The sequence below is a fragment of the Trichosurus vulpecula genome, chromosome 6 (assembly GCF_011100635.1).
Source record: "Trichosurus vulpecula isolate mTriVul1 chromosome 6, mTriVul1.pri, whole genome shotgun sequence".
Classification (NCBI taxonomy): Eukaryota; Metazoa; Chordata; class Mammalia; order Diprotodontia; family Phalangeridae; genus Trichosurus; species Trichosurus vulpecula.
The window spans coordinates 257,561,179-257,575,423 of NC_050578.1; the positions used below are offsets into that span (position 1 = coordinate 257,561,179).

The 14,245-nt window shown below is 55.9% G+C and overlaps 1 protein-coding gene across 2 annotated transcripts; it reads left to right on the forward strand.

Moving 5' to 3' along the window:
* The first annotated feature begins 6,992 nt into the window (after positions 1-6,992).
* On the forward strand, positions 6,993-14,001 carry LARGE2 (LARGE xylosyl- and glucuronyltransferase 2). Of its 2 annotated transcripts, XM_036764875.1 has the most exons (15): positions 6,993-7,229; positions 7,360-7,531; positions 7,612-7,820; positions 8,685-8,767; positions 8,968-9,091; positions 10,242-10,413; positions 10,696-10,800; positions 11,005-11,117; positions 11,250-11,375; positions 11,478-11,633; positions 11,825-11,985; positions 12,118-12,396; positions 12,885-13,031; positions 13,112-13,307; positions 13,594-14,001. In XM_036764875.1, exons 2-15 carry the CDS (start codon positions 7,414-7,416, stop codon positions 13,789-13,791), a joined length of 2,187 nt encoding a protein of 728 aa, XP_036620770.1. In that variant the 5' UTR covers positions 6,993-7,229; positions 7,360-7,413; the 3' UTR covers positions 13,792-14,001. The 2 variants fall into 2 exon arrangements, with proteins under 2 accessions (XP_036620770.1, XP_036620771.1); XM_036764876.1 differs by lacking the exons at positions 6,993-7,229; positions 7,360-7,531; positions 7,612-7,820 and having other exon boundaries at positions 8,740-8,767; positions 9,024-9,091.
* The last annotated feature ends 244 nt before the right edge of the window (positions 14,002-14,245 follow it).

A 14,245-nucleotide genomic window follows, 5' to 3' on the forward strand; every position in this document is an offset into this window, starting at 1 on the left:
CGTCCCTGATCCCGCTTCATTTCCGCCAGGCCAAGTTCCCGCCCCTTAAGGTCGTCCTTGGCAACGGCCTGACCGGGCCCTCCCGCTCAATCCCGCCATTTCATTGGTCCCGATACTCTACAGGGCCGTCCAATCAGGATCCTGCCAGGCTGTGCTCTACCGTCTTTTGGCAGAGTTGGCTCTGCGCCTGCGTCGATCCGTGAGCCTTGGGTAGCAGCCCGTGCAGTTGCTTCCAGAGAAGGGAGGAGGAAGCTTGTCTCTTTCGACAGGTGGGCTGAGCCAATCGAACACCGAGAGGGTCGAGTGGAAGCACGGAATTTAAAGGGCTCCGCGGCTCGGCTGCCGGGAGACCTGGCCCGAGGTAGCGGGCGGGGAGCGGGGTTCTGGCGAGGTTTTCCCTCGGTTTCTTCTGCGGGATCCTCTCCTCCCATCGGACGGAAGCTGTGTCATTGGGGGAAACTGAGGCACAGGGCCTGGGAGGGGCATGGGGTTCTGGGCGTTCTGCCCCTAGCCCAGGCTCTGACGCCCAGACCCCTGCCCGTCCAGGGTCCGAGCATCCCCAGCACCCGCAGCCCCAGGAGAGCACTACCCGCCCGTGGGGGCGGATAATCCGCAACCACTGAACCCTCCCAGCGCAGAGAAGCGCCTGGGCGAGACCCCCCCCCCCCTCTTCGCGGTCTTTGTGGGGGTCCTGAGCCCCACCAAGACTACACTGGAGCCCGGAGACACTGCCGCCTCTCCTGGGAGGGCTCCCTAATGCAGGAACTTGGAATGAGGTGGGGGGGGGGGCGCCTAGAAGTTTCATACCGGGGTCGTAGAAAGAGCCCTAGAGTTGGAGTCAAGAGCACTGGGTTCAAATTCTGACCCTTCGCCTTGAAATCATAGGTTTTAGAACTGGAAGGTCCCACCAGATGCGAAACTGAGACCCCAGAAAAATTCAGTGACTCGCCCAAGATCACCCTGCTAGTAACGACAGCACTGTCCTTTGGCTCCGAATCCGGCGCCCTTCTCCAGTCTTATGCCCTCGCTCTAACTAGTTGTGCATCCGCGGAGAAGTCACTCCCTTCCCCGGGCCTCAGAGTGGGAAGGGGGGTAGACCAGATGATCCCTAAGACCCCTGCCAGCCCCGACATTCTGTGATTCCAGGAGCATGACTGGTTTGAAGGGAGAGGGAGGGAGGAGAGAGGAGAGGAAGAAAAGAAAGGGAAGGTCCTGCTGATTAGACGGGAGGAGGAGGAGGAGGCTTTCTTCCCTCGGTAGGGAGGTGCCAGCAAGCCCTGATTGGGTGACACTTCGGGACAGAGCTAGCCCTGGGAGCCAGGGCATGTGGGGCTAACTTGGGCACGCATCATTTAGCTTCTGGGGCCCAGATCTTTCTGTCTGTCTCCCCACCCCACCCCCTTCCCCGACCTCCAGAGGATCCCAAGTGCCCTCCTTTCCAGCTTAAGGGGGTTTTGGAGATCCAATAAGGTCATGGGTAAAGAGGTGCCTTTTCTTGTTTCCCTCCTCCCCTCACAACATAGCAGGGGCAGAATGTAAGAGAAGAAAACCAAGGGGAGGGAGCACATGGAGGTGTGTGTGTGTGTGTGTGTGTGTGTGTGTGTGTGTGTGTGTGTGTGAGAGAGAGAGAGAGAGAGAGGAGAAGAAGAAGAAGAAGAAGAAGAAGAAGAAGAAGAAGAAGAAGAAGAAGAAGGAGGAGGAGGAGGAGGAGGAGGAGGAGGAGGAGGAGGAGGAGGAGGAGGAGGAGGAGGAGGAGGAGGAGGAGAGAGAAAGGAGAGAGAGGGAGATATGGAGAATGGAGAGACAGAGAGAGACAAAGACAGGGGAGAAATGGATGGGGGGAGAGAGAAGGGGAGAGAGGAGAGAGAGAGAGAGAGAGAGAGAGAGAGAGAGAGAGAGAGAGAGAGAGAGAGAGAGAGAGGAAGAGGAGAGAGAGGGAGAGGGGGAGATGGAGAGAGAGAGAGACAGAGAGAAGGAGAGACAGAGAGGAGACAGAAGAGAGAGAGACAGAGAGGGAAGAGGCAGAGATAAAGAGAGGGAGAGGGAGAGATAGAGAGAGAAGACAGAGACAGAGGAGAGAAAGACAGAGGGGGGGAGAGACAGAGCCAGAGACAGGGGAGAGAGGGAGAGAAACAGAGAGGGAGAGATGGAGAGAGACAGAGAGGAGAGGAGAGACAGGGACAGAGAGCGAGAGAGAGAGAGAGGAGACAGAGACAGAGAGGGAAGAGGCAGAGATAAAGAGGGAGAGAAACAGAGAGGGAAAGGGAGAGACAGAGGAGAGAAAGACAGAGGCGGGGAGAGACAGAGCCAGAGACAGAGACAGAGAGGGAGACAGAGACAGAGAGGGAGAGGGAGAGATAGAGAGAGAAGACAGAGACAGAGGAGAGAAAGACAGAGGCGGGGAGAGACAGAGCCAGAGACAGGGGAGAGAGAGAGAGAAACAGAGAGGGAGAGGGAGAGATGGAGAGAGACAGAGAGGAGAGACAGGGACAGAGAAAGACAGAGAGAGGGGGGGAGAGAGGGGAGGGAGGGAGAGGGAGAGATGGAGAGAGAGAGACAGAAGGAGAGACAGAGAGGAGACAGAGACAGAACAGAGAGAGACAGAGAGGGAAGAGGCAGAGATAAAGAGGGAGAGAAACAGAGAGGGAGAGGGAGAGATAGAGAGAGAAGACAGAGACAGAGGAGAGAAAGACAGAGGAGGGGAGAGACAGAGCCAGAGACAGGGGAGAGAGGGAGACAGAGACAGAGAGGGAGAGAAACAGAGAGGGAGAGATGGAGAGAGACAGAGAGGAGAGGAGAGACAGGGACAGAGAAAGAGAGAGAGGGAGAGGGAGAGGGGGGAGATGGAGAGAGAGAGAGACAGAGAGAAGGAGAGACAGAGAGGAGACAGAGACAGAAGAGAGAGAGACAGAGAGGGAAGAGGCAGAGATAAAGAGGGAGAAAAACAGAGAGGGAGAGATAGAGAGAGAAGACAGAGACAGAGGAGAGAAAGAGGTGGGGAGAGACAGAGCCAGAGACAGGGGAGAGAGGGAGACAGAGATAGGGAGAGAAACAGAGAGGGAGAGGGAGAGATGGAGAGAGACAGAGAGGAGAGGAGGGACAGGGACAGAGAGAGAGAGAGAGAGAGAGAGAGAGAGAGAGAGAACTCTGTAAAGAAACCGCCCCAGAGCCAAAGAATTCAATTGAATAAGCATTTATTAAGCTCCTCCAGTGTGCCAGGCATTAATGCCTTTGGCCCTCAAGGACCCTTCCAGCTACTTCATATATATTTTGTATCTTCTTAATTGTTTACCCAAATCTTCCCATTATACCGCCTGCTCCTTGGATCAGGAACTAATTTTTTCTTTTGCCTTTCTTCATATTTCTAGTGCTTAGGACCATGTGTGGCACATAGTTAGGGCTTAATAACTGTTGGTTGACTTGGCACAATCTGGGAATCATAGAGCCTGAGAATTCAACAAACATTTATTTAGTATCTACTATGTACCAGGCATTTATTAAAGAGCCAGCTATGGGCCAGACATTGTGCTGGGACTGAACCCGAGAATCACAGAGCCTGAGGATTCAATTCAGCAAGCATTTAATAAATGGGCTAGGGGAGAACCTAAGAATCACAGCCTGAGAGCCTTACAGTTAAAGAGGATCTCAGAGGACATTTTAAGCCACCTCTATGGTCTGCATTCATATTAAAAAAAATAGCACACTTTGTGCCCCATGTCCAAGGGGGTGTAGAGGGTGGGGTATATACCATGAGCCAGGATCTCAGAATTAATTCCCGACTTCTGGTAGGAGAGGGATTTGAAATCAAAGGGCCTGAGCTCTGAGGAAGGACTGTCTCCTATTTCTGGGCAGGGCCTCGGGGGTACCAGGTTGCTGGGCCTTCTAGGAGTGGGCTGGTGGAGGCAGGCCGCAGGGAGACCCTCAGGCCTTTCCAGGGAAGGCAGCCCCAGAAGCCAGGGCTCTAGGTTTCCGGTCCCTGATCCCTGGCTAGATAAGTGCCCTAGAGACAAAGAGCAGCTGTGTGCCCTGGGAGAGCCACGGTCTGGGCTGGGCGCCTGCCTGAGCACAACGACTTCTTGGCTCATGCCCCAAGCTGGCACTGGTGTGCTGCTAAAGCTAGCATTGGAGGGGAGAGCAGAGAGAGAGAGGTTGGCCTTGAGCCTCCGGCCTGGAACTGACCTCCTTCCCTAAAGCAGAAGCCCTTCCCCACCTCTCCCAGCCCAGCCAACTCAGTGAGAGGCTGGTGCTCCTCTCTGGGTCTCAGTTTCTCCATCAGGTGAGAATGAGGGAGAAGGAAGCTGTTATGTGAAAAGACTGTCAGGCAACTGTAAAGTCAATGTTAAAGAGCCTCCCAGATCTCTAAGGTCCAAGAGCTCTCCAGAGGGTTGGGGAAGGGAAGGGCACCTGGTCTCAGGAGAGGAGAAATGCCCCACGCACGCTGGGACACATCTTCTGGTCAGGGGCCCTGAGGCCTTGGGGAGCCCAGTCACCTCCAAAGGGCAGGGCAGGACCCATTGCCAACATTTCCCTCCCAAGTCCTGGTGTGGTGCATATAGAAGCCTGACCTTGGAATCAGGAAGACCCGGGTTCCAGTGCTGCCTGCCATCCCCCCTGCCTAAAGTGGGGAGGGAGGGCCTTCCCTCAGTGCCCCAGGTGGCTCTAAACCTGTGAATTATGGTGGAGTTCCCAACCTGGAGAGGTGGAGGAAGCTTCCACACTGGAAATCCACTGACCCTGATGGAAGCCCAGGTCCAACTCATCTCAAGCCCCTCCAGGGAGGTGTAGGGTGAGGGGCAGGAGGAGGGAATGTTTCAGAAATGCAGGGAAAGCGCAGGACGCAGGACACCCCTGTCCCATCACTCCCACTTCCCCTATCCCTCCACAGTTTTCCCCCTTGTGCCCTGGAGGACCACCTAGAGATACTGTTGTAGCTGGAAAGTCACTGAGCCACAGAGCTCCGTGGGCCTTCGACAAATCGCCACCTCCTTGGACCTCAGTTTCCCCATCCATGAAAATGGGAGGGGGCCTAAATGATATAAAAAATCTCTTCCAGCTCTGAGAGTTGTGTTCTTAGGGGCTTCCTGGCACTGACATTCTATTGTAATAAAAGTAACTGATATTAATTTTGTCTTTTAAGATTTACAAAGCACTTTTTCTGCCTTATCTTCTTTGACTTCACAGCGTGCAGTAAGATAAGTGCTACAGGTTCTATTAGCACCACTTTTCTGAGGAAGACACTGAGTCATAGGGAGATTTAATGACTTGTCTACAGTCACAGTCAGTGAGTGTCCATGGCAGGATTTGAACCAGGGCTCTGTAACTCCAGGGCCAGAACTGTACCTCCATCACTAAAATGCCTTTCAGCACTTACATTCTGTGAGTTAAAGGCCTTTTGTATTCTAATACAGGGCTGTCTAAAATGGGGCCTGCCTACAAGCATATAAATTTACATAAATGCTTTAGTTAAAGAATCCGAGCTACCACAGAGCTCCCACTAAAATGGCAAATCAAAATATATTGTCTATTGTTTCAATAAAAACCTAAGGTTGGACAACCCTCGTCTAACATTCTAATATATATCCATATACACGTATTCTAACAATTTATCTTTTGTATTCTAATGTTGCTTTCACTTTAATGTTCTTTTCTCACATCTTTTGGTCCAAAGTCCTTTCCATTTCAGATATTTTGTGTTCTGTGTTCTTGTTTGTGTTCTTATTTTGTGTTCTGACAGTCCCTGTTCTGAAGCCCCTCCCACTTCTGACAGTCCCTGTTTTGAAGCCCCTCCCACTTCTGACCTTCTCTATTCTGAAGCCCCTCCCAGCCCTGACATTCCCCGTTCTGAAGCTCCTCCCAGCTCTGCATTCCCTGTTCTGTGCGCTAAGGTTCCTTCTGCTCTTATATGCTGTGTTCTCTATTTGCCCCATATTCTATTTAGGGGAAACTGGAATGGAGTAGAATGAGTGTTCTGGGCAAACAGTGGGAGAGGGAGAAAACTTGAGAGTCTATTAGGATCTGGCAGTACCCAACCAGGAACCTGAGAATGCCCCCCACCCTTCCCCAGCCCTGGTCTCCTGCCCAGATCAGGATAATCTCATTCTATCAGCCTTGAGCTGTACTTTGTCAAAGGGCACCCCAGCCCTAATGGCCTCCCAGGTTCATATAGTGCCAGGCTCGAGACCTGCAATCTGTCCTCTCCCAGACCAGGTGAGAGAGCCTGGTCCAGAGCCTTGGGAGGACGGGGTGGGGGTGGGGAACACTGGGTGGAGGAGGGCGCTCAGATGCCAGGGCTCCAGAGCCTGACCACCAAGGCAGATCTCAAAGTGTGCCGCCCCACTTCCCCAGGGCCCTCCGCCACTCCTCTGAAGCCAATGCCACAAGCTGAGCAGGGCAAGAAGGGCAGGATTGGGGAAAACCTCCCCTCCAGCAGCCCTTCCTCCAGTCCGCCTGCTGCCTCAGCTCTGGCCAGGTTTACAAGCCGGACAGGTGTCCCTGCTCCCAAGTCCCCTCCCCCCCAGGGCAGGTCTGGGACACAGCTCAGTGGATTCCACATTCCTTTCTAGGCTGTGGCCTCCAACCCCATCCTCTCCAGCCCCCCCACCCCCCACCTTTCACATGCAAACTCTGCTCCTGTCCAGTAATTTCTCTGCCTCCGGAGGCTGAGTCTCCTTTGATCCCTTTGGCCAGGGTCAGCAGGCCCCAAGAGGCCCCGCCCCCTTGCCTGTTTGAGGGGGGATTGGGAAGCAGCTTGAGAGCTGGGGCCAGGATCTTTTGTGCCTTTCCCCAGCCTCCCCCACCTCCAGCTGCCTAGCTTGAAGCCTGTGAACTGTGAGATCGGTTTTGGGGAGGCAGGGAGAGTTTAGCCCCAAGAAGTATGTTGAGTTGAGACCAGGTAAATGGGAGGGGGAGGGGGGGCTTCCTGGGTGGCCTTCCAGGGAGTTGCATTCCGCAGCTGGGCCGTCCTTCTGCCTGGAGAGGGGTGCATTTATGCTCCCTGCACCTTTCCAAGTTAGACTTGGGGGGAGTTCCTGAGCCCCAAGCCTGGAGCTGCTCGGGCCCTGCCCCCTTCCCTCTTCCAGGCTGAGCCGAGCGGAGGTGAAACTTGAGTCAAGGTGGCTGGGCGGGCAGGCAAGGCGGGAGGCGGGGCAGGATCCTGCCCGGACGGGCTGGGAGCTTTCAGGAAGAATCGACCAGGCTGGACCGGGCAGGACAGGGAGCGAGAGGCGCAGGTGAGAGCGGAAGGGCGGCCCGTGGAAGGGCCTGGTGGGCCGGCTGGTGCTGCCCCGACGGGGCGGCCCCAGCCCCGGTCCCAGCCCCGGCCCCAGCCCCAGACTCGCCCCTGCCTCCCTCTCTCCCCAGGATCTAAGATGCTGCCTGCTGCCCCGGGCCGGGCCATCCCGCCCTGAGCTGGCCATGCTGCCTCGGGGGCGGGGGCGGGGGCGGCTGAGGGCGCTGGGGGCCGGTCTCCTGCTGCTGTTCCTGCTGCTGCTGCTGCTGTCCGGCCTCTACCTGCTCAGCGGGGACCTGGCGTGTGAGTGGTCAGCGGGCCAAAGGGAGTGGGGCTGCTCTTCCAGCCAGGACCCCGACGCTGACCCCTTGCCTCCGCTGCAGATGGCCGCCTGCTCCTGCCCTCGCCTTGCTCCGGAGGGGCTCTTGAGGGGTTGGGAGCTCAGGTTCGGGCTGTGGAGGAGGAGAATCGGCAGCTTCGGGAGGAGCTCCGGCGCTGGGGGGCCCTGGGGAGACTCCCCTCGGAGCGCAGTGGTGAGCGCCAGGTGACACAGACGGCTTGCAGTCAGCAGCCCACAGTACAGAAATGCCAGGTGAGCGGGGCCCGGAGTCCAGCAGATGTTAGAGCTCGAGGCTGTCCAGAGAGCGGAGCACCCTCAGCCACCTGTCCCGACTCGCCCCCTACCACGAGAGGGAGGTGTGCCATGTGGGAGAGAAGGTCCCTGGCCTGGGGAGACCCTTGCTTTATGATTGCTCTGAAACTAGTTCACCGAGCCACTCCGACCAGATCAGCTACCTCCCCTGGCCACCCGGTCCTAGTGGGTCAAACCCGGGGGCTGTCCCAGATCAGGGATTCTTAACCTGGGGGGGGGGCATGGATAGATTTCAGGGGGTCTGGGAACTTGGGTGGGAAAAGTTACACCTTTATTTTAACTCACTTTGAGGTTATTTTGTAGTCCAATGTATTTCCTTTTATGAATTTTAAAAACATTCTGAGGAGTTCACAGACTTTACCAGCTTGCACACAAGGAAGGTTAACAGCCTGAGGCCTCTAAGGGCCCTCCCGGCTGAGACATTCCATGATTCTGAGATAGAATCTTTTTCTATTCCCCTTCTCTCAGTCACCCAAACGTCTTACCATTCCCCCCAAATAAGCCACTGGGGTCCCCAGCTCAGCTTTGCTAAGCTGTGATCCGCTTCCCCTGTCCCCCCACATCAATTTCCACACCTGTATTGGGAGGCAGGAGCTCACTGGTTGGGAGTCAGAGGACTTGGTACTATCTCTCTAGGCCTCAGTTTCCTCATCGGTCAAATGAGGGGTTTAGACTAAATGACCAATGAGCCTATGCCTCCTCCCCCCAGACTAGTAGGGGAAGCTTGCCTGAGGGACCAGGTAGAAGGGGTGCATAGGTGTGGACCGGGAATGCATCTCTCCTCTCTCATCCCCAACCCTCCAGCTCCTGCATGTGGCCATTGTGTGTGCTGGGCACAACTCCAGCCGGGATGTGGTCACTCTGGTCAAGTCCATCCTCTTCCACAGGTACCTTCCCTTCCCCATCCCCCTCCCCCAAGTCCTGGGACCCCTGCCAGTAACAATAATGTTGGCAGCTTAATGCTGGTAAGGTTCAAATTGATTTCATCCCAGAAGCCTGGGGGGCTAAGGCTAGTACGGTTGGGTAGGAGCTGGGTAGGAGATGCCTGGGGCCCTCTCAGCCAGAATCCCCCCACCCCCACCCCCAGGAAGAACCCCCTGCACTTCCATTTGGTGACTGATGCTGTGGCCCGAAACATCCTAGAAACCCTCTTCCACACTTGGATGGTGCCCTCTGTCTTCATTAGCTTCTACAATGCTGACGAGCTCAAGGTAGGGAGCCCTGATCCTACCCCCTCCCTTCCCCAATACTGGCTGCACCCTCTTTCAGTCTGACCAGCATTTTGAACTGCCTGCCTCATTCAGGGAGGTACGAAGAAGAAACCAAAAATGGCTCTTGTCCTCTGGGAGCTGACTCCTCCCGGAGCTGGAGCTTTCTCTTCCTCCTCCCAAGTCCTGGGGCTCTTCCTTTCCCATCCCCTGCGGCCAGCAGCCAGCTGCCTAGGCCTGGCCCTTTCCTTGGGGCCGGTGTGGTGCAGTGGTTTTGGTCTGAGTGCACCTGGGTTTGCGTTCTGACTCTGCCTACTAAGCTAGCTGGGTGACCTTGGACAAGTCATCCAATGGAATCCTAGACTTAGAGTAAAGAAGGACCTCAGAAGTCAGCTAATCCCCCCTGCCCCTACCCGCTTCACCTTGCTGGATAGCCTGGGAAAGTGAGCCCCAAGAGTCTGAGGGACTGACTTGGCTGAGAAGGCATTCTGAGCTGGGCCAGGGCCCCACACCCCCAAGTCGAGTGTCCTTCCCGCTGTACTTTGCCTCATCTTGTGAGTCGGTGCTGGAGTAGGGTACCACAGTGACCCCAAATCCTCTCCCTTCAGGATGGTCTCACAAAAGAAGTGCCTAGTTTTCCAGAATCAGGCAGGCCAGAAGCATTGTCTCCTGTCCGTCTTCTCCAGCCCTCCCCTCCTTGTCGAGAGTCCCTACCCTCCACACTCCCTTTTTTCCCCTTTTTATTTTTCAACATTCACTTTTATAAGATTTTGAGTTCCCAATTTTTTTCTCCCTCACTCCCTCCCCAAGATGGCAAGTGATCTGATATAGGCTATACATGTGTATATTTCCACATTAGTCAGGTTGGGAAAGAATTAGTACAAAAGGGAAAAATCACGAGGAAGAAAAGACAAAAACAGCATGCTTTGATGTGCATTGAGACTCCTTAGTGCACCCCGCCTTTTCCCTCCTGAGCTTCGTCACAGTGGTTCCCTTCACTGGGCCTCCAGTCCCCCACCAGAAGATGAGGGGTTTGGGATAAATGGCCTTTCGGTCCCTTGCAGGTCAGACAGCCTCTAGACTCCAGATCAGGGAGGGAGCAACGGACTTATGCCTGCCCCCTGCGGCTCATCTTGTCCCCTCTCCTCTGTAGCCTGAGGTTGCCTGGATCCCCAATAAGCACTACTCGGGCATCTATGGGCTCTTGAAGCTGACCCTCCCCCGGGCACTGCCCCCCACCCTGGCCCGCGTCATTGTCCTTGACACTGATATCACTTTTGCTTCTGACATCGCTGACCTGTGGGCTGTCTTTGCCCGATTCTCAGGTGAGGAGCCTGGGACCCTCAGGTCCCTCTATCCCAGCCCCTCCCACTGTCCAAGCCCCCTGATCAGGTGCCTTGTGATACCCCTCTTCTCCACGGCCTCTTCCCCCTGCTCCACACCCCACGTGTAATGTTGGACATCTTGGAACCCAGGACTAGGAAGAAACCGGACAAGTCCAGCACCCTGCCTTTGAACAGGGGAATGCTCCCCAACCTAGGGGCCAGTGGCAGTGGGTTGTGGTCCCTGTCTCCTCCATTTCCTTCCCTACTTTCTTTTCCTCCCAGACAAGCAGGTGATTGGGTTGGTGGAGAACCAGAGTGACTGGTACTTAGGGAACCTCTGGAAGAACCACCGACCCTGGCCTGCCTTAGGCCGTGGCTTCAACACTGGTAAGGTCTTCCTCTCTCTGGGCCTCAGTCTTCTCATATGAAAGCCTTATTTAAAATATCACAGAAATGAGAGCCGCTGTTGTTACTGGGGAGCTGCATGGGGTTGGAGGCAGGTTGGGGCCCCTGGGTGCCATAGGACCTAATGGGAAGGACAGGGAGGGCTCAGAGGTTTTGGAAATCCTACAGCCAAAGTGCCTTCCCCAGGGGTGATCCTTCTGCATCTGGATCGACTGAGGCAGGTGGGCTGGGAGCAGATGTGGAGGCTCACAGCTGAGAGAGAGCTGCTCACTATGCTGGCCACATCTCTGGCTGACCAGGTAGGGAGCAGCCCCTGGGGTAGGGACAGGAGGGATCCCTCATCCAGGGCTGCAGGCTGATGATAAGGGTGGGGGTGGGACTGGGCTACTGATGAAGGGGGCCAAGGTGTCACTGGGCCTGCCGCCCTTCAGGACATTTTCAATGCTGTGATCAAACAACACCCTTGGCTTGTGTACCCGCTACCGTGCTCCTGGAATGTGCAGCTCTCAGACCACACCCGAGCTGAGCAGTGCTACTCCGAGGTGTCTGACCTCAAGGTGAGTGCCTACGGGACCCGCCCGGGGGCATCATCCCCTGGGTGGTGACTGGTGGCAGGACTCCGGGGGCCTCATGTTCCCTCCCTCCTTCCCTTTTCCAAGGTGATTCACTGGAACTCACCCAAGAAACTTGGGGTAAAGAATAAGCATGTAGAATTCTTCCGAAATCTCTACCTGACCTTCTTGGAGTATGATGGGAATCTGCTGCGGAGAGAGCTCTTTGGCTGCATCAGTGGTCCCCAGACCCAGCCGGACCAGGTGAGACACTGGATCCAGCCCACCTCCTTACCAGGGGAAACAGGTGCCCTCCTTGGGGCTGGGGGGAGGGGAAGGAGGGTGGAGGCAGACACTAGCTCCCCGGGTGAGAAGGGCCACCCCTCTTCTGACCTCCTTGACCTATCCACCTCGAGGAGGCCAATGCTCAGGACTTTCTCCCCGACATCTCCTAGACAAGACAAACTCTGGTGGAGCTGGAGGAGGATGCCGCCTGCTATGAGTTCCGTCGGCAGCAGCTCACCGTCCACCGTGTACACCTCACCTTCCTGCCCTATGAGCCTCCTGCCCCCCACCCCCATGATGTTACCCTGGTAGCCCAGCTGTCCATGGACCGGTACGGGAGGTGGGGAAGTCCTTGATCAGCCAACAAAGGAGATGGGGGAGGATCGGGAAGGGGGCTGAGCATAGGGTGGGCCATCATCTATCTCCAGGGGGCTGATTTCTGCCTGCCTCTGGCTTTCCCAAGACTGCAGATGTTAGAGGCCCTCTGCCGCCACTGGCCAGGCCCCATGAGCCTGGCCCTGTACCTGTCAGATGCGGAGGCCCAGCAGTTCCTGAACTTTGCGCAGGCCTCCGAGGTGCTGGCTGCCCGGCGGGATGTGGCCTACCACATTGTATACCGAGAAGGGCCCCTCTACCCCGTCAACCTGCTTCGGAATGTGGCTCTGGGCCAGGCCCACACTCCCTATGTCTTCCTCAGTGACATTGACTTTTTGCCAGCCTATTCCCTCTATGACTACCTCAGGTACCAGCCCCTTCTGGATTCCTCCTTGGGGAAGATGATTCCCAGAGTCTGGTTACATGGGGGCCTAGAGGACAGGAGGGAAGTGGAGAGGAAGAGGGGCTTTCTCATGGGCAGGGAGGCTGGGGCTGATATTTTATATCTGTATGGTGCTTCAGCATTACAGGGCATTTCAGACGTGTTACTGGTGGTGTTTGATTATGCTGGGCTGGGGTTATATGATGCCCATTTTCTACACGATGAAACTGAAGCTCAGAGAGCCCAGCCACATGGCTAGTTAGGTTCTGAGTCCTGGGCTCTTTTTAGAAAACCCATTTTATTGATTCAGCCTTTTGTCTTTATACCAGTGCTTTCCTGTCACTTGGAAGATCTTGTCCCCAAGTCTTTGTTCTACTGGGACTGTCTGCTCTTTGCTGCTATCCCAAACCTGCCAGGGCTGTTCTTTCCTGGGGTGGAGGATGCGCCCTCTCTCATGTCCCTTCCTCCTCCAGGACCTCCATCAAAGAGCTGGACCTAGCTACCCGCAAAGCTGCTCTGGTAGTGCCAGCCTTTGAGACACTTCGCTATCGATTGAGCTTCCCCACCTCCAAGACTGAGCTGCTATCCCTGCTGGATGCTGGCTCTCTCTACACCTTCAGGTGGGACCCCTCCCCTGTCTTCCCTTTTCACCCCATCTGTGATGGTTAAGTGTGACCTGTGTGTCCCCTGGGCATCACAGGTACCATGTTTGGCCCCGAGGGCATGAGCCCACCGACTATGCCCGTTGGCGGGAGGCCCAGGCTCCCTATCGTGTGGAGTGGGCAGCTGACTATGAGCCCTATGTGGTGGTCCCCCGGGATTGCCCCCGCTACGACCCCCGGTTCGTGGGCTTTGGCTGGAACAAGGTGGCCCACATAATGGAGCTGGACGCACAGGTAGGTGAAAGAGGTGGGCCTGAATCCTCCCTCCCTCCCTCTGCTCAGACCCATCCCACCAAGGCAGAGGTGGGACCTCTTAGACTGGGATGTCAGAGCTGGAATGGCCCTTGGAAATCATTGAATTCAAACTCCTCATTTTACAAGTGAGCTCCCTGAAGGGCGGGCACAGTGGGCACACAGCTAGCTGTTGGCCAAGGGTTAGGAGGGACAGGCTCCTGACCTCCAGTCTGGGGGGTTCTCCACTATCCCCTCGGACAATGGCTCTCTCTACCCCTTCCTGCAGGAATATGAGTTCTTGGTTCTGCCCGAGGCCTTTGCCATCCACTTGCCCCATGCTCCCAGCCTTGACATCTCCAGGTTCAGATCCAACCCCACTTACCGCCGTTGCCTTCAGGCCCTCAAGGATGAATTCCACCAGGACCTGTCCCGACGCTATGGCTCGGCAGCCCTCAAGTACCTCACAGCCCAGCGGCAGCTCTGAGGGGGTCTTCTAGCAGCACCCCTTCAGGATAGGATCCTCTTCCTGAGCCAGAGGGGTGGCCTTCCCCTCTGAGAGGGGCTGGGTTAGGTCCTGGGTGGTTGACTGCCCAGGGGAGGGTTTGGGGGCTGTGGGGACCCTCAGGAAGGACTCCCTAGCCAGGGGTGGAGAACCTGCAGCCTTGAGGCCACATGTGGCCTCCTAGGTCCTCAAGTGCAGCAGCCCTTTGAATCCAAACAAAAGGATTTGTTCTGTGAAGTTTGGATTCAAAGGGCCACACCTGAGGACCTAAAGGGCCACATATGGCCTCAAGGCCGAAGGTTCCCCAGCCCTGCCTGACACTCCAGACATTGGAATGAGACCTTGGGTCCTGGGGTCTCTATTTAAGTTATTTAAGGTGACTTGGGTGGCTCTGAGGCTGGGGCAGGGGGGAGTTGTCACCTTTTGAGGAGGTGGG

Bases quoted from the DNA above. Each gene is read 5' to 3' on its own strand.
- LARGE2 (XM_036764875.1), top strand. From the start codon at position 7,414: ATGCTGCCTCGGGGGCGGGGGCGGGGGCGGCTGAGGGCGCTGGGGGCC. The intron at 11,376-11,477 runs GTGAGTGCCTAC...CCCTTTTCCAAG, and splicing joins CCGAGGTGTCTGACCTCAAG to GTGATTCACTGGAACTCACC. The intron at 11,634-11,824 runs GTGAGACACTGG...GACATCTCCTAG, and splicing joins CCCAGACCCAGCCGGACCAG to ACAAGACAAACTCTGGTGGA.